The following is an 18,718-nucleotide window of genomic DNA, read 5'->3' as shown; positions in this document are numbered from 1 at the left end:
ACGTTCCAAATTCATACATACATAAACTCAGGCCCATATCCATGCTTCCTGACACATCTCTTGTTTCCTCCAAATCGATCAATCGTTTCAAACGCGTCATACCTTTCAAAAAACCTCTATTCTTGGAATTATTCAAGGTGTCGCTGTACTCCGAGTCGATGTCAGCTCGCGAGTCTGGCCCGATGAGGAGATCCAACGAGTTGGTGAGCTTGTGTTCCATTCTGTAAATAATCGTGGAAAACAAATGTGAATAAGTGCTGTTTTTTGAAGTATTTGTGGATAGCCCAATTCTTCATTAAATGGGGCTTGAGTTGGAATGGGACTGGGGTGCGACTTGGGCCTAAGTTTGAATGGGGCGTGAGTGTGATTGGGGCCTTATCAGGGTTGGGGCCTGATTGTGATTGGCGCCTGATTATACTTGGGGCTGGAGTATGATTGGGGCCTGATTGTATTTGGGGCTTGAGTGTGATTGGAGCCCGATTGTGTTCGGGGCCTGAGAGTGAATGAGGCTTGACTGTAAACTTACTTGTGGTTGAGATGGTAGGAGTGGTTCCTGGGCGGTGGCGTAGGTCGGGAGGCAGCGACGTCGGGCAGGTTGTGAGGCTGCTCCATGCGGAACGCGCGTTCGATCTCGCCCTTACGCTCCCATACCTCCTTGAAGAATGGCGTGTAGAATGCCGCTGGATATAAATAACATGATTAGAATAATAATAAAATATATATCTCAGTTAGGATAGTCAGAGGTACATCCATCGAAAGATGAGCTAAGTACCCACACCTAACCGAGCTTTCTGTTACACCAACCTGATAGAAATATACAGAGTGATAAAGAAATACCATACTGATTAGTCATGAAATCTCAGAAACTACAAATGCTAGGAGTCTCAAATATTGCATGGGGATTCCTTTTACGACGTAGGTGCTCACTAAGACGGGACTTTGCGAAATTCAACCCCCAAAGAGTTAAAACAGGGTTAAAAGTTTGTATGGTTTTTTGCAGCTTCTTTTCCTAGGCTATACAGGTTGTGAAAAGCTGCAGTAGTGTTAGGCGGATGAGACGTTCGTTATGTAACAATTGACGATTCAAAGTGTAACTATGTTACCTAATGAATAAACATAATATTTTTGAATTTACATTTGTATGAAACATTGTTATTTTTAACAACTGGCAACTAGTATGTTATATTCACACTTATTCTCAGCACTAGTATGTTATACTCACACTTATTCTCAGCACTAGAGGTGTATGTAGTGAAGTGGGCCCCTAGGCGGTCAGCGGTGGCGTTCCCCTCCGTGATGAGCGCGTGTCCAAGGTCGGTGCCGAAGAACGCGCTCGCCGCAGACCCGCCGCCATCCGTCACCGCCACCATTTGTATCGGCAGGTTCGGGATGTTCATCGAGAACGCACTGTGGGGTAACATAGAAGCCCCTGGTAAATATTGGTATTGGTAGCTTTAAATTTAATTAAAGGCATATAATTAAGAAAAATGTAGAATGGTAACTCTCCGCTCCGCACCAATTCGAATCGGGCGCCGACCTGACCCCCTCTGAGTCTTACTTTAGTCTGAGTTTTTACGACATGCCCGAGAGGTAAGCATCTGACTGCATTTAGCTTTTGTTAGCTTCTAGTCCAGCATAGAAACGAGAAAAAGAATTATTAAAAGAAAAGAAATAAGGAAAAAAATAAGAAATAAGTACTAAAGAAATAAAAAAATAAGTACGTAATTGAATATGCTTTCCCTTATTTTATTTTTTAAATATGAATGTTGGTACTGACGAAGCCTGTGGTGGATTTACATTCTGTTTTTTTATTATTATTGTTTCTGAATAAATATCTCATTCAGTACGTAAGTAGTAGTTTTAAAGAAATAAGTACTTTTACTTTTTTTGTAGTTCGTGAAACTTACTTCAAGGTGGCTAAGCTCGCTTTTCTCTTAGCAGAATAGATGAGAATGAACCCGTGTATGAGCTCCTCTCTGAACTGCGATGCACCGTGGAAACTGGAGATTATCACCTGCAATAAATAAAAAAAAAATGTTTATAATGCTTATGCTGTCCGGGGTGGGAGAAGACAGGGGGCAGGTGTTAAAGTTCACATAGAAGCAATTCATCTAAAAATCAATATTGCTATTTGACATTTGTCGGCATTGCGCGCATTTACTTTTATATGCGTAAATGTCGAGAATTGTTTCAATATGGCCCTTTTAACCCCCAGGATAAATGATCTATCTGGAGGAAAGGTTAAGTCTTGGTCATTCGCTTTGGTTTCCACTGACGCGGAGCGGAATCGAATCACAAAGCGTGCGAGAATGATTGCCAGCACAACTCCACTCTGCTTAAACGAAAATCCACCCTAAGGCTGTCTGTAATATGAATCATTGTGCGTTTGTGAACTATAAATCTGTACATCTGAATTGAATGTAAACCTTAAAAAAGAAAAAGATAAGTGTCAACTCCTTACCTCGACCTTCCTCTTGGAGTCCCCAAGGAAGGTCTCGATGACGATGGAGCGGTCCCCGGTGAGGAAACACGCGCGGTGCGACAGCAGCGGGCTCAGCACGCGCTCCGGGGAGTACGGGTCGTCGCAGAACATGCACACCATTATCCTGGAACAATTAACAACGAATCTAAAGTGTTCTGGCGGTCTCAAAAGAAGGAAGCAATTCACATAAAAAGCAATACTGCAATTTGACATTTGCGCATATCCCGCTCTTTATCTCGTGCGACTACATTTCAACCGCTTGATCGATTCCGCCGCGTGCGTTCGCATTGTCTCATTCTAGCAAATGGTGGTTTTGTGTGGCTGAAAAGGATAGAAGCATAGGAAAGTGTGGTTAACTGCCAGAGGTGGTTCAACTCACCTTATATCGGAGTCGAAGCACACTATTAGGTCTCTATAGAGGTGGGCGTAGCTGGCCTTGTCCCTGTTGGCCCGCACCAACTCCTGTATAGCGTCCGCTGTCAGCGCCTCCGTGCCCAGCTCGTTGATTGACGCCTCCATGTACGAGCAGTGTAGGCTAGAAGATAGCAAAACATTTTAAACAAGTAGATCAAGGCGTGATAGCCCAGTTGCCTTCTAAACCGCGAAGGGAAATCCAGCTTAATGGAGATTAGGGCACATACCTCCAAAACGCATTTCTCGGGAATTTGGATGTTACAAACTTAAATTCGAAAACAAATTCGAACATCATTGGTTTAGGCCCGTGTTGGGATCAGAACCTAAACCCTCAGAGTGAGAGTCAAGTGTTCTACCAACTGAGCTACCACGGTTCGTAAAGTGAGAACTGATCACCTCCAAATAGTCCATCATTTTAAAGTTGACACAATATCTTTCTTTTTTTACTCTTCTCATTGTACGACACGCCCGAGTCGATGAACAACACCATGAACGTAAGATCTTTTTCGATAAATCGCATTCGGATGCGATTTTCTTTATCAATTTCTCGATTTCATTCGATGAATTGCATCCTGGGTAAAAACTGAGACTGCACTTTTGACCTGGATTGCGAAATTTTGTTACCAAACATCGCCTCAGAAAGTATTATTTAAAAAGGCGCTTAATAAGTTTTCACACAAGGCGACGTTATGTAGGTAAAATGAAACCAATGAATACTCACTTATCGGCGAGATTCTGGCCGTCCTCTTGCAGTCTTGTAATCTCTTTCTTGTCCATCCCCTCATCTTGGACGAACATCACAACCAACGGAAGACCCTGTAACAACGTATTATAATAATATAACATGCACAGCCTGCAACATGTAAATATACAACTTCCAACATAACACATTTTGATCGCCGATCCCCAGTTACACTACCAACTTGTGGCTAGCGGGGCACTATGCTCTGTACGATACCCTGAAAGATCCTTTGGCAGCAGTACACCCTTGCCACCAAAAGCCTCTTAACTCCTTTGGGCCTTTGCTCAGCAGTAAAGCGTCTTACTACCGGACAAAGGCCTCCCCAAAATCAGCCGGAGAGGGTATGGTGCGTACTTCACAACGCATCCTTTCTTATTTCGGCCACACGATGCGCAGAGGTGATGACAGTTTGGAGAAGCTGATTGTGGTTGGGAACACTGAAGGCAAAAGATCGCGTGGTCGTTCACCGACTAGATGGACTGACCAAGTGAAAGACGCGTCGTCATCCAAGTTCTACACAATAGTAAGGGAAGCGCTGGACAGGAACCGGTGGAGGCAGATCATACGCTCCAGGTGCAACCCTGATGCTGACCACGATCCTCAGATATGAGGGACCGACCAAGAGAGAGAGACATCGCCTAATGCGAAAGAAAAACGTTATGTCTCTTTCGCAAAAACGATATGTTGTTTAGTGTGAAAGAGACAAAAGATATGAAAAAAAAACATGGTAGGTGAGTTCACTTGAGCGGAGCGTCACTATACGCCTATAGTCTTAAATTATGTACCAAGCTCTAGCGCTCCCAATTCCGACCAAGTTATTCATGCGATCAGGGGCTCTCACCCGGTACAACATTAAGACAACAGGCCCATTTGGGCGCAAACCTCGGCTCGGGGCCGTTTGGTTGAAAGAACTAATCGACCCTACAGGGTCGATAGCGATAAGCGCTGAATGAGAGAAATCGTCGACCACACCGGCGGGGTCGGTATCGGGGTTTTGAAATGTTTGTTGTCGCGAGCTGATTGGCCGCCATGAGGTCAGGTCACGACCGGACGGAAACTTCATATTTAGCATCAACGTACCTGGAAGGGTAATTTATCTTCTTGTTCGAGACTAGACAGCAACGTTTTCTCAGCACACCCTCTGATGTACTCGAACGACTCTTGGTCTTGGTACACGCAGAAATACCCTGGAAACATTTTATGATATAGTAAGAATCCGAAATACAGTCACTGTGGTCCTGTGGTTCACCGCCTTGCTTCTCAAGCGGGGAGAGCCGGGACAAACCCCGGTACCGGACTTGCACTAATGAGTTATTAATCTATCTTAAGTGCACTTTCACTATTACAATTGGTTCGACCGTTATAGACGGCGATACGGCTCACCATCTATCACGTTGGTCTAACAGAAAGCTCAGTGAGGTGTAGCTAGTTCCTTTTGCGATAGATATACCTCTGACCACGGTACAACAAAACAAGGTATGCTCAATCCTATGAATAGCCATTGCTAGCCGTTTGATGACGCAAGTGTTACATGAGTGTTACCATTAAATTGGTATCTTCAATATTCCAAGCGAACTACTGACTAACGTACTTAATTACTATCACTTGTCACTTATATAAAAATCATTAAAACTGTAAGTAAATCTTTTACTAAACGTTCAAAATTGCCTTGCAAAGTAAATTAAAAACATTAGTGCTGGGTAATTTGGTTACTGCTTCATGATTTGAACTTCTTAAATGCAATACATAAGGATTTTGGTGTGACAGGAAAAAGTGCGGTGGATACTTCTATTGGCTACGGATTACTTTGTTTTTTTTTACAAAAGGGCAACGAAGGGTGAAATGACGTAAGCGCGGCTAACCTTGAAATGTTAGCTGTCACTTGAGCATACCAGCAGGGCTAACATGCGCAACGTGATAAAATTTTGTCACGGTCATTTTATCAATTCTGACGATATAATTATGTAGCTTTGTCGATTGGTGCCCATATGTGAACACAAATAAATCATGTCGTTCTGTCAAAATACGAACAAAATCACGTAGCACGCATGTTACGGAAAAAACAAACTTATCGATTTCGACAAAATTTATTGAATCTATCGATAATTTTATCACATTGCGCATGTTAGCCCTGCTGGTTTAGTTGTACTATGCATCTGACTACCGTAGTCGTGAGGTTATTATGTATGCGATACTAACCATTAGGCGCAAAGTCGTCGATAGCGGTGGTTTCAGCAGTGAAGTCGTCAGTTCTCACTCGCTGCTCCACGCGCCACGTCTGCCCCGCTATGGCGATGCGCCGCTCCGGGTCGCAGCCGGCGAGCAGACGCTTGCCGAACTCACCCGCTATGCCTTCCACCTAAGTTACATAGAATATTAGATCTTCTATCGCGTGGGTTGTCAGGAGGATTACCAACCTCATCAACCCTGGTTACTATTGAGCCGCCAAAGTTATGTCAGGCAACTCATGTAACAATTACTTACATCGGTAGTTAGTAACCGGCACCAAAGGCTTAACTTGCCTTCCGAAGCACGGAACATCTTTCTTTCGGACAATCAGGCACTGTCGTAACTAAACTAAGGATCACAAAGTGATTTTTGTTGTCCCCACCGAGATTCGAACCCGGACCTCCAGATCGTGAGCCTAACGCTCTAATCACTAAACCACGGAGGTTAGAATATGGCTTCGCACGGGTAGTGTATTATGTAAGTTTTGGAATCGATAGCTGAGTTCTTCTCAAACGCGGATCGCCGGATCGATCCCCAATACCGAACTTGCACCAATGAGTTATTCATTTATCGTATTTGTAACTTTCACTGACACAGTTGACTCGACCATTATAGACGGCGATACGGCTCATCACCTATCGCGTTGGCCTAACAAAGCGCTCGATGACGCGGAGCTACGCTCATCATGAGACGAATGTGCCTTTAATTACCCCAATGGGGAACATAGTCATGAGTCCTTATGTAAAGTAAAAACCCAGCAAAGAACTAAGCAAATATTGGATAATTACTTACTCCTAATATGATGACGTTGATCTGGTTCGAGTCCGTGGTTAAGGCCCACGGGGCCGCAGGCGGGCCGGCGTGGCACTGAGATTCACCAGCTGAAGTTAATGACCTGCCAAAACAAAGCGCAATATTTTTTGTCGTCATCAATCTGCTCACGTAAACATGCTCGTCTTCTTGTCTCGTGTGGGTTATGAGGTGGTTGACCGACCTCATCAAACCTGGTGTCAGGGTTATTATTGAGCTGCCAAAGGCCAAAGACATGACTCAAGGTTTTTTTTAACGTGAATTAATTATGGCATTAATGCTGAGGGTGAGAGCCCAGTACAAAATTTAAGACAACAGGCCTGAGGGTGCCCAGTTGGATGCGAACCTCGGCTTAGAGCGCAGTCTGGGATAACCTACATTTGTAAGAATTAATCGACCCTAGTGAGTCGATAGCGAAAAGCGCTGAATGAGAGAAATCGTCGCCAACACCGGCGTGTTTGGTATCGATGTCCTGATGTGTTTGTTTTCGCGAGCTGATGGGCCGCCTCTATGGCTAGAGTAATCGGATCTTCAGGATCGTATATAACGTCCTTCGGGCGGCGATACTTTTCAGTACCGTCCCTAAGCGGAATTAATTCGGAAACCGCAGCTACCAGGGGATTTGGTTGGCGCGGAGCAAAATCGAAGAAACATTTTGAAGCTAATGGTTTGGGCAATGGTTGGCAAGCTTAGGTCATAGGAATAATGAAAAAATACTACATATAGGGCAGAAGGCATGAGCGAAACCACTGCCCTATTTTTCCCTAAAAAGTAGCATGGATGGGAATACTACACCGACAAGAGCGTGGCTCTTAAATTAGTGAGTGACTACACATGTAGAACGGCAACTCTCCACTCCACACCAGCGGCTAAGCTAGGTTTATCCCACACCGCCTCGGTCTTACTTTAGTCTTCAATCGTATGGGCGTCAGACGTCACACACACATATGCGCGTGTACGATAATGTCAATGTGTACTGTCTGAGTAAAACGAGGTGTTTTGTATGAAGTGTCCGGGGTGTGAATAGGTTGTACTGACCCGACTCTAGTATTGAGTATGACTGGCAGCGTGTGGTCGAGGCAGTTGGCGGCAGCGGGGCAGTGTTCCCGCATGGGACAGTGCACGAAGCCGAGGTGCTGGAACAGCATCAGCTTGCGGTCCTGCTCCATCCGGTCTAGCATCTTGTATCTGTGGAACATATTACAGTACTTGAGTAAAATACCATTAAAAATAAGTCGTCTTTCACTTAGGATGAACGCAAAAAAGAGAAAGCTACTTTTCTCTCTCAACATTTTTAGTTATTGCACTGTAAAATAGTTTGTTTATTTTTTTTTATGTATATTTGTACGCCTGCATGCAGGGCGAACACATCACAACATTGTTATTTGAATTATTTTACCACCTTTTTGTATTTTATGTATTCTGGCAAATAAATTGATTTTATTTGATTTGATTTAGAAAACGATTACACTTTATTACAATTTACAAAGTATGTGCATAAATATTTAAATGCTGGGTATTCCGAGTCTTCAACTAGTTGTCGACTTAAACATTTGTGAAACAAAACTTTCTAAATTACTAATTAATCGTTTTCAGTATGCCAGTTAGCTCCAACTAGCTCTCTCTTTCTTGCACGTAACGTCAGAAAAGGACAGCAATATTTTAAGTTTTGTTCGTCTGAATCAGCAGCATTACCTTATATCATCCTGCAAAGCATCGGTTATCTCCTTGATGTCCTCTTGTGTGATGGTACCGGTTGGCGATATGCTCTTGAAGTGGTAGAACAAATCTGCGTGCTCTAGCAGTAACTCCTGTGATAAAAAAAACTGTTATGTAGATGTTGGGTGAGTAGACAAGGGTGTATAGTACATAGTCCTGCGACACGACGGGGGCAGGTGGAGGCCCGGAGACCCGACGTGTCGGCAGAGTAGTACGACAGGAGAAGGAAGTAGTAGTAGTAGTAAGACAGGAGTCGAACAGTAAACAGTTTATTAATTCGCACTTCACAAACAGGAACTTTAAGTCACAGTTGAATGATAATATATAGAATACAATATAAAGAAAATAAGATGCAATGGACACGGCCACAGATAAGCAATATAGATGTTACTCTTCTTCTTCTATCGTGTGGGTTAAGAGGTGGATATATCAACCTAAACAATCTATCATCTTCTTATCATGTGGGTTGTGAGGTGGATTACCAACCTCGTCCACCCTAGTGTCAGGGTTACTATTGAACCGCCAAAGGCCCCTGACATGACTCATGTAACGACTACTTACTTACATCAGTAAGTAGTAACCGGGACCAACGGCTTAACGTGCCTTCCGAAGCACGGATCATCTTACTTTCAGACAATCAGGTGATCAGGTGATCGGACATTAGTCCTAACTAAACTAGAGATCACAAGGTGATTTTTGTGATATTCCCCACAGGGATTCGAACCCTCAACGCTCAACCACCGGACTACAGAGGCCGTTAAATATTGGCATAGAATAAAGAATAATACTACGTATGGAACGGTAACTCTCCGCTCCCCACCAGCGGCTGAGCTAGGTTTACCGGTGGACACCCTGAGACAAAAGGGCCTCACTCAGTACAAATCGCGGCGTGAACCAGGACGTTGGTGTTATGTGTACCCTGTTGGGTGAGGTACGAACATCGTGTTCCATAAACATGCGTTAATAGTGCCATAGATTATATAATACCAAATTACTTAAATATAATTAGAGTGTACATAAACAAATATTATCACAACAATGTATACATAAATACTGTGTTGGTTTTTTGAGTTGGTTGAGTTGTTACAGTATCCTCGTGAGGCCCGGATTTCCAGGCAAAACTAAAACAATGGGATTCGGCCTTCCGACCGTATTGTATTTTATATGTGCCATCACGTCAGTTCCGTACCTGGAAGTTATGCTTGGCCCGGCGCTGTATCTGCCGCTGGTGCTGGTCGTACACCCGCTGCTGCTGCTCCTCGGTGAGCGCCTCGTAGCACTCGCGGCCCATCAGCAGCACGCGCACCTCCGACAGCTGCTTGCCCGGCGTCACGTACCCTGTCTCTTCCAGAAGACGCTTGAACTGCTGGCACCACCTGTGGACATTGGAGACATTGATATATAACTAAGAGGCTGGACTGTCCGTACATGACTCATTGCTCCATGAGTCACTTGTACAGGAGCAGTATATAAACGTCTTATTTTTATTGTGTATGTGTGTGTATCTGTGTAATACTAATATTAGTGAGTAAGAAATCATTGTTGTTGTTAATTGTTGTTTGTTGTTGTTGTTGTTTGTTGTGTCAGTATTGTTGTTGTTGTACTGTGTCCAAGTATTTATAACCCGTAATTTTTTTTTTTTTTTTATAACTACCCTAGATTGATCATGAGCGCTTAAAAAGTGGTCATGGACATAAGTATACTTAAAAACATACATAAGATAACGCCTATTCAGAAATCAGAATCATTTATTCAACGTAATTATCATGGATACACCAATCAATCAATCAATAATACTTTCTCGCACAACGACATATACAAATGACATAAACATCATTCATCATCATCAGCCCATTAAGGTGATGCATTTCAGTCAGCTAGGTAACGCTGCGTCAGCAGATGGCGTTACTTCTGCAGTTTTCGTATTTTTTTCCATTTATTCGTTTAGTGTTGAGTTCTGACCCAGTAAAATGTTAGGTGGCGAAATCTTACATACATTATCTTTAAGTTAAGCTACAATTTTGAAGTATTTACTGCAGATATCATATTAAAACATTGCATCAAAAGTTGGTGTCATTTCAATTTGTGTACAAACACGAAGCTGTCACACACACATGCGAACTAGGTTAGCTATTAAAAGAGATGCATAATTTGAAGTCTACTTCTAACTTCTAAATGGCGCATTTGGTAAAGCAGTCGCCGCCATTCTTAAGTTTCACGGTTCAAACCCAAGTGCATATTTTAATTGTTTTTACTTTTTGTATTTTTTTTGCAATTGAATTTGGCGAACCCGTCTATTTGTTACGGAATTTTCAAAAAGTATCACTTTTACCAATAATATTCATCATCATCATCATCAGCCGTATGACGCCCACTGCTGGGCATAGGCCTCCCCCAAGGATCTCCACGACGATCGGTCCTGCGCTGCCCGCATCCAGCGGCTTCCCGCGACCTTCACCAGATCGTCGGTCCACCTTGTAGCGGGCCTACCCACTGAGCGTCGTCCGACACGTGGTCGCCACTCCAGAACCTTTCCGCCCTATCGGCCATCGGTTCTCCTCGCTATGTGTCCTGCCCACTGCCACTTCAGCTTTGCAATTCTCCGAGCTATGTCGGTGGCTTTAGTTCTCCTGCGGATCTCCTCATTTCTGATTCGATCCAGCAGGGAAATACCGAGCATAGCTCTCTCCATTGCCCGCTGAGCGACACCGAGCCTCCTCACGAGACCCATAGTAAGCGGCCACGTCTCACTGCCGTAGGTCATCACTGGCAACACGCACTGGTCAAAGACTTTCGTCTTGAGACACTGAGGTATTCTGGACGAGAAGATATTCCGCAGCTTCCCGAACGCTGCCCATCCGAGTTGGATCCGACGAGAGATCTCTTTCTCGAAGTTGGACTTACCTAACTGGATTATTTGTCCTAGGTAAATGTACTGGTCTACAACTTCGAGTGTAACGTTCCCAACCTGAACTGGAGTGGGTGCGACATGGTCGTTGGACATAATTTTTGTCTTTGCCATGTTCATGCTAAGACCCACTCGTTGGGATGCGTTACTGAGATGCTCGAGCATGGTGTTCAGGTCTTCCAGGGTCTCAGCCATTAGGACTATATCATCGGCAAATCGAAGGTGCGTCAGGTACTCGCCGTTGATGTTGATGCCAAATCCTTTCCAGTCCAGAAGCTTAAAAATATCCTCCAATGCAGCAGTGAACAGTTTCGGAGAGATGACATCTCCCTGTCTCACTCCTCGCTGCAGTTGGATCGGATTAGAGCTCTGGTTCTGTACTCGAACTGACATAGTGGCATTTTGGTAGAGGTCCCTTAGCACTTCGATGTACCTATGGTCCACTTGGCACCTCTGAAGAGACTGCAACACAGCCCAGGTCTCGATCGAATCAAAGGCTTTCTCATAGTCCACAAACGCCAAGCAAAGTGGCAGATTATACTCTTCGGTCTTCTGTATAACCTGCCGCAGCGTATGGATGTGGTCTATGGTGCTAAAGCCTTTTCGGAAACCGGCTTGTTCGGGAGGCTGGAAGTCGTCAAACCTGCAAGCGAGACGATTCGTAATGACCCTCGAAAACAACTTGTAGACATGGCTCAGAAGCGAGATAGGTCTGTAGTTCTTCAGTAGGGCTTTATCACCTTTCTTGAAGAACAAGATCACCTCGCTTCCGCTCCATGCCCTCGGCGTTTTGCCCTGAAATATGACGGAATTGAAGAGCCTTTGGAGGACTTTAAGTATTGGCGTTCCGCCCGCTCTCAATAGTTCTGCTGTGATTCCGTCATCTCCTGCCGCTTTGTTGTTTTTGAGTTGTTTGAGGGCCATCCTAATCTCGTACAGGCTGACGTCCGGGATATCTTCAGTGTAGTGTCGGGTAAGCTTGGCTCGAGGGTCTCGAGCCATGCTTTCGCCTGATGTTTTCGTGGAATACAGCTGTCTATAGAAACTCTCAATCTCCCTCAGGATTTCGGGAGTCGACGAAATGATTCTGCCGTCCTCAGTTTTCAGTCTCGCTAGTTGACTTTGCCCAATAGACAGATCTTTTGCGAACACCTTGGAGCCCTTGTTCCGCTCTATAGCCTCTTTAATACGTTTAGTATTAAATTGGCGAAGGTCGCTCGTCAAAGACTTCGAGATCTGTCTATTAAGTTGTCTATAACGTAAGACATCCGCTGAGTCCTGCAGCCTCATTTCGTGTCTCTTATCCATGAGTTCGAGTGTGTGTGCGGAGAGTTTCTGCGTTTTGGTACGGCGGGTTCCAAAGTGTTTAGAACCTACCGTACGGACAGCATCCACCATCAGGTCGTTTATATCGTCCACGTCTGCGCAGTTCTCAAGGTACTCGAAGCGGTTTTGAAGCTCGAGCTGAAAGCGCTCGGGGTTTTGGATCTGGGCTGGCGCCGGTCGGAGCGTGGATTTTATCAGTCGCGATCTTTCTAGCTTGATATTGATATTCAATGTGCCTCTTACCATGCGGTGATCGCTTCCCGTCTTAACGGCATTGATCACAGAGACATCATTGAATATGTGCTTTTTCGTCGACATGATAAAATCGATCTCATTTTTATACCTGCCACTGGGACTCATCCAGGTCCATTTGCGGGTCGCGGGCTTCCTGAAGAAGGAGTTCATCATATAGAGGTTCTCCTTCTCCATAAAGTCCGCAAGCATCCCGCCTCTGGTGTTCCGGACCCCAAATCCAAATTGCCCCACTCTCAGCTCGTTACCGCAACGTTTCCCCAACTGTGCATTAAAGTCCCCCATCACAATCGTGTAGTGGCTTTTATGGCTATGCATGGCTTTAGAAATCTCCTCATACATAGTCTCCACTTCGTCATCATGGTGTCCCGAGGTCGGAGCGTATACCTGGATGACAGTCAGCGAATATCGCGATGATATTCTGAGTACCAGGTACGCTACCCTGCTCGAAACACTACCGATGGTCAACACGTTGTTGACTAGGGACTTGTGGACGATAAACCCGACACCACCCATGGACAGTTGCTCGCCCTCCCGGAAGTACAGCAAGTTACCGGAGCCCAGAGTTATCGTGTCCTCGCCCTTTCTTCGGACTTCAGACAGCCCGATGACATCCCAGTGTAACTTGCTGATAGATTCTTCCAACTCGGTAAGCTTCTCGTCGGTCCTCAGTGTGCACGTGTTGTATGTTGCCAGGTACAGTAATATTATAATGGTACCAATAATATTATAATTATACAATAATGTACTTTGCACTAAAGTACCTTCCGTAATTTCCGTATTTTTTATTTTGTAAAATTCTAACAGGCATTAATCGCATCAGTGAACACGCGGCTAACTAAAAAACTACCTACTGAACGGATTTTCATACGGTTTTCACCAATGAGTAGAGTAATTCATGGGCGTGCTTTAGGGTATATAATTTATACAAGTATTTTTTTTTGTATAAAATGGTTCAAAAATGATGATGAATGTCAAACATAATTATCGTTACAAATATAGCCGACTTGGAGCTTTCGGCGAAAACGCTGCCTGAGCCCATTGAGATATAACAAAACAATGTATGGTTGAATTGTTCCTTTTTTGTAGGTCTACCGAAAAGTCCATAATATGTCATAATAATTATATTGTGTATAAAGAATTGTGTATATGTATTGTATGATTTTACAATTAATAACGATCACAGTACAGTAATAATAAGGTAGATTTTTCCTAAATTGCGTCGGTTCAAACTTTGTCGCATCGCGTTTGAAAGATGTAATAGCGCTTCAGGACGTCCCGCAAGCACGGCGCTGATGTCGCAGTATCCGCATATAATTATTATGACTTGTCATTTAGTTCCAATAAAATCCGCGGGACTTCATACGTATGTCAGTGACAGCTGGTGATAGCATGCGGGACACTTAGCAGCTAATCGAATTCTATGTTGTTTTCGCGCCCAGTCCAGACGACTTGCAGCGCATTTCTGGACTTATATTTACGCGTGGTGTTTATTGTTAGATTAGTTAGTTCAGGTTAGGACGTCTTTTTTAACGAGGACGTTAAAAAAAGACGAGGCTGGGACGTATTGAAATTATTTCCATATATACGCGGCCTGAAATGGGCTGTTTCGGGGACCTAAACTGGTTGCTGTCGAACTTATTATCACGTTTTCTTGATTAAAATTCATAAATAAGTCAAATAGAAAAAAGATTTTCGTTAGTTTTAGATCTGTCATGATGTCTGTGATGTTTGTTTATTATACATAAGAATTTCAAAATTTATCTTATTTTTTTTTCCCAAAGGGCAAGGCAAAGGGAACTATGCCCATACAGCCATGTCTTGTGTTTTTTTTTTCTTGATGATGATTAATGAAATGATGAAACCTAAGCCCCCACCCTCGGAGCAGACTCTTACTCCGAACCCCAAACGAAGTAAGCGGCTTGTTGGCGCAAAGCGAAAATAGATAGGTACACTTTGTTTATTGAATATTCCGATTTAATAATACTATCGGGAATGTTTTCCGACTAACTTAATGTGATCATTAACCACAAAACACCACTTCGTATTGATTATTTAGATTATTCAATGAAGAAAGCAACCTTCCTTTTCCCGGTCCCACCAAAAAGTCCGCGGCAAAGAGAATATAAATAAATCTGTATGTTGGATGGAAAAACAATTATAAATCACTACTATTTAGGCCGGCAAATGCAACAACTTTTTTTTTGATTTGGTTTTCCCCAAGGTTTTCCCCGAAGGGTAAGGCAAAGGGAACTATGCCCATACAGCCATTTCATTTTATGTATTGTTTTTTTATTATAATATATGTCCTCTTTTAAAACACGGTACTTACCCATTATTTAAAAATGTTTAAATAATATGCGTTAAAACAAAAATATTTTTGCAATATTCCTTTTCTCAGATTGTAGTATTTTTAGTTTTTTATTTATTCATACAAAATCTCTTTATAAATTGTCACTGACATTCTACTACACTTGTCAAGTAGTCAAAGCCTTTAGAGAAAAAAAAACTATCACGCACACAAACTAACATTGACACCACTACACGCTCAGCAAATACACTGTAATCTGCACCACTACAAATGTAGAATTGATCAAAATTGAGGGTCTGAAATATGGTACTTCTCGTATTCGGACCCTAAATTTTTGTTAGTTTGCGAAAATAATACACCAAAATATTACTATTTATCGGTTTTATAACAATATTCCTCTATCCGTTTTCCTGTAGCACTGCATCAACTTTTGTATGGAAAACGAATCACCTTAACGTCCCCACTGCTGGGGCACGGGCCTTCCCTATGGATGGATAGGGAGATCGGGCCTTAAACCACCACGCGGGCCCAGTGCGGATTGATGGTTATTAACGACTAATGCAGCCGGGACCAACGACTTAACGTGCCTTCCGAAGCACGGAGGAGGTCGAGATGAAAACTTTTTTTTTTTTTGTGGTCACCCATCCTGTGACCGGCCTTTGCGAAAGTTGCTTAACTTCAACAATCGCAGACCTAGCGCGTTTACCGCTGCGCCACCGAGCTCCTCAACATATACGAATAAAAATAAGCACAATAGGCTAAACAATAAATAAACAATAGCAATAGGATAAAAGTGGCTGTTTTCTATTTTCAAATTGTTCACTCTTGTACTCTGACCCTATCATCTTATCTGCCTAAAGGCTAGATCTTTTTACAAAACTTTTCCGCGTTTTTACAGAAGAGTCACTGGCAGGGATCGACCCCCTTAAGTGCCAAGCGAAGCACGGAATTATCTTATTAAGTTCACTTACTCATAATTCCTCTGCTCCTCCTGGGCTTCATGGAGGTAAGTCTTGAAGACGGAAGCAGCTTCGTTTGTCTCCAGTATGTCGTAGGGAATCTTCTGAGACTGTCCCAATGTCTGAAATCATAAGAAACTATTTAATATTTGAACTTAGAAGTTGATTCCTTATGTTTTTTATTCTAGAATTTTATGGAGGGTTTTTTTTCTATACAGAATATGCCACCTTCATAGGGCTTACAATATTATATGTTTAACCTGCGTGTTTTCGCTACCTAAAAGAACTTTTAATTTCCCTGTGGTTGTTGTTCTTCTCTTAACGTGGATTAATAAGTAGATAAAATACTTTATTGAGCATAATGGACATTGGTGTAAAGGCACGCTATCATGGCCGTTTTGACATTATAAAGTACAACAATTCCCTCCGTCAATTTAATTGTAAATTAATACGAAACTTGATGAGCGGGAGAAACGTAAAGACGACCACCATAGCGCAGCGCTAGTTTAGTATATATTACCTGGCATCTATTAGCTCGTTCGCCGACCCGCAGCGTGGTGTCTCTGGTGAGCGGACTGTCGAGCCCCGAACCGGACTCGGAGCCGCTTTCAGGCGCTCCGCCCTCGCTGAAGTACAGCGAGAAGTCGCGATGCGCGCGCAATTGACGGATCACCATCGCCCAGTCGCTGGAAGGACAAACCAAGTTAGTTATGAGTATGCTCCATACCCCCTTCGGTTGATTAAGGGGAGGACGTATATAGGCTGTTTATGTTATATTATTATACTTAGATATCTTAACAAAATTACGACTTATTCCTCTCTCAACTCTTCTGTTGGCTGTTGCATCGCTATCAGTTTGCGAAGCTTCTTGGCCAACCGCTCCTTTCTCAGCAGTAGTGGGGTGCATATAAGCTATTTATATTACTATATTTAGTAGGGTGGTCCTTATTTTTCAAAGTAAAATATATCAATGGGGCACCCTCTAATTATGTTCTCTATGATTAAATATGAACACAGTAATTATATTTGATTTTTTAAATAATATTTAGGGGTCGCGACCGACATTTTAAAATTGTAAAAATTACTAAATCAGACTAATGTTTAAGAAAAAATCATGAATGAATTTATAACAGAATATGAGTTTTATTTATGTATATAACACGTTAATAAGCTGTCTTGTTCTTAATTTGACCTTCCTCGCCCCCCTCGTGCCTCACATGCTCATAGGCACGCCACGCAAATCGCTCAAGTTAGTTCCGTTCCGTGTGAGAGAAGCACTAGGTCCTTCAAGTGGGCCTGATATTTTAATTTTCAAACGATTTAAAAACTACTGGAGCAAAATCGACCAAACCAACTACAAAACATTAACATCTGATCCCCATTCCATGACATTTGTTTTCCCAAAATCAACTTAGCCAATATCAACCTCGAGATGATTATTAAAGAGCTTCTCAACCTCACTATTATTTACCTAGGAGGAGTACCTGAACCTGACAGACGAAACTATGCATTGTTTAGAATGCCAGCAGGACTGCATAGGGCTCGTTGGATGGGAAAAGCAATTTATTGCTTAAAAATATTTTTATTTAGGCACCAATTCAAAATTACCAAATAGAAGAAAAAGGAATTAAATATATCTGCATATTTTCAGTAATAATTTATGTTAAATACCAGTATCAAGCTTCTATTGCTTCGTCAGCGCCCAAAAATGACTTGCAGCTATTAAAAGACCTTATTATGTTCGAGAATATAAATCCTGCACTAGCCAAAGTTTCATTAAAAAAAAATAATGGGCCATTTGTGGTACTTATCAGAGGAGCTCATATGATTAGCATTTTTGATGATGAAATTACCACAGATACCAAACAAAAAATGGTTCAAGCGTTAAATAACGAAGTTCTCACTTCTCTCCGAAGCAAATAAGTCTGGATGCCATAGATATTGTAAGAAAAAATATCGAAGACTGTGTCTAGTAATTCACTTCGTTTCTGTAAGGTACTCGGAATATCATCCATTTTTTAGAAAAAGGAGTTGCTAACTGGCTTTTTGATGAAGAGTACAAAGTTGGAAGAGACATAGTGCGGTCAATGAAGTTAGTCAATGATATTGCAGAACGTGGTCTTGCTTTAATGGAAGCATTTAATAAGTTGATTACCATTAATGAGCAACAAAAGCAGTAACTATCTTCTTTTGATTGTCAAATAATTTAGAAAACATATCCGATAGTAAAAAATCAACCCTAGTTAGTCTCTCTCTCTTTATTTAAGAGCTGCGCTCTTGTCGCGGTGGAGTAATCGCCTTCATTACTCCATAGATAGGGCGTGTAGAACGGTGGTTGCCCCAATTAGCCTTCCGTTCCGCAGTACACCGACCAATTTCTCAATCGGTGATGTTCTAGCTAGAGCCCTACCAGAATCCATTTCCTCGGCCTCCAACCAGTACTGATACCGCTGCTGCCCGGCATCAGGGGTGCGCTTTTGAAGTAGCGGCGCCTACTCGCTACGACACAAGATCGGCATAGAACCTAAGTAGCATTTTATAGGTTAGCCCGTCCCAGTGAGCTACC

General features: G+C 42.8%; 1 protein-coding gene across 4 annotated transcripts in view; it reads right to left on the bottom strand.

The window, feature by feature from the left end:
- LOC126377809 (rho GTPase-activating protein 190) overlaps positions 1-18,718 on the bottom strand; it is a 42,832-nt gene that overhangs the window by 13,771 nt on the left and 10,343 nt on the right. For all 4 annotated transcript variants that reach the window (XM_050025674.1, XM_050025673.1, XM_050025676.1 and 1 more), the window contains exons 10-24: positions 16,673-16,838; positions 16,165-16,274; positions 9,586-9,772; positions 8,373-8,488; positions 7,716-7,865; positions 6,660-6,762; positions 5,838-5,997; positions 4,719-4,825; positions 3,618-3,712; positions 2,862-3,017; positions 2,462-2,606; positions 1,908-2,014; positions 1,223-1,407; positions 527-680; positions 103-221 (exon numbers count right to left, since the gene is read on the bottom strand). In XM_050025674.1, the coding sequence (XP_049881631.1) occupies positions 103-221; positions 527-680; positions 1,223-1,407; positions 1,908-2,014; positions 2,462-2,606; positions 2,862-3,017; positions 3,618-3,712; positions 4,719-4,825; positions 5,838-5,997; positions 6,660-6,762; positions 7,716-7,865; positions 8,373-8,488; positions 9,586-9,772; positions 16,165-16,274; positions 16,673-16,838 (2,060 nt within the window). The remainder of the gene's footprint in view (positions 1-102; positions 222-526; positions 681-1,222; positions 1,408-1,907; positions 2,015-2,461; positions 2,607-2,861; positions 3,018-3,617; positions 3,713-4,718; positions 4,826-5,837; positions 5,998-6,659; positions 6,763-7,715; positions 7,866-8,372; positions 8,489-9,585; positions 9,773-16,164; positions 16,275-16,672; positions 16,839-18,718) is intronic.

The sequence above is a fragment of the Pectinophora gossypiella genome, chromosome 24, assembly GCF_024362695.1.
Source record: "Pectinophora gossypiella chromosome 24, ilPecGoss1.1, whole genome shotgun sequence".
Lineage (NCBI taxonomy): Eukaryota > Metazoa > Arthropoda > Insecta > Lepidoptera > Gelechiidae > Pectinophora > Pectinophora gossypiella.
This window is presented reverse-complemented; position numbering and strand designations above follow the sequence as displayed.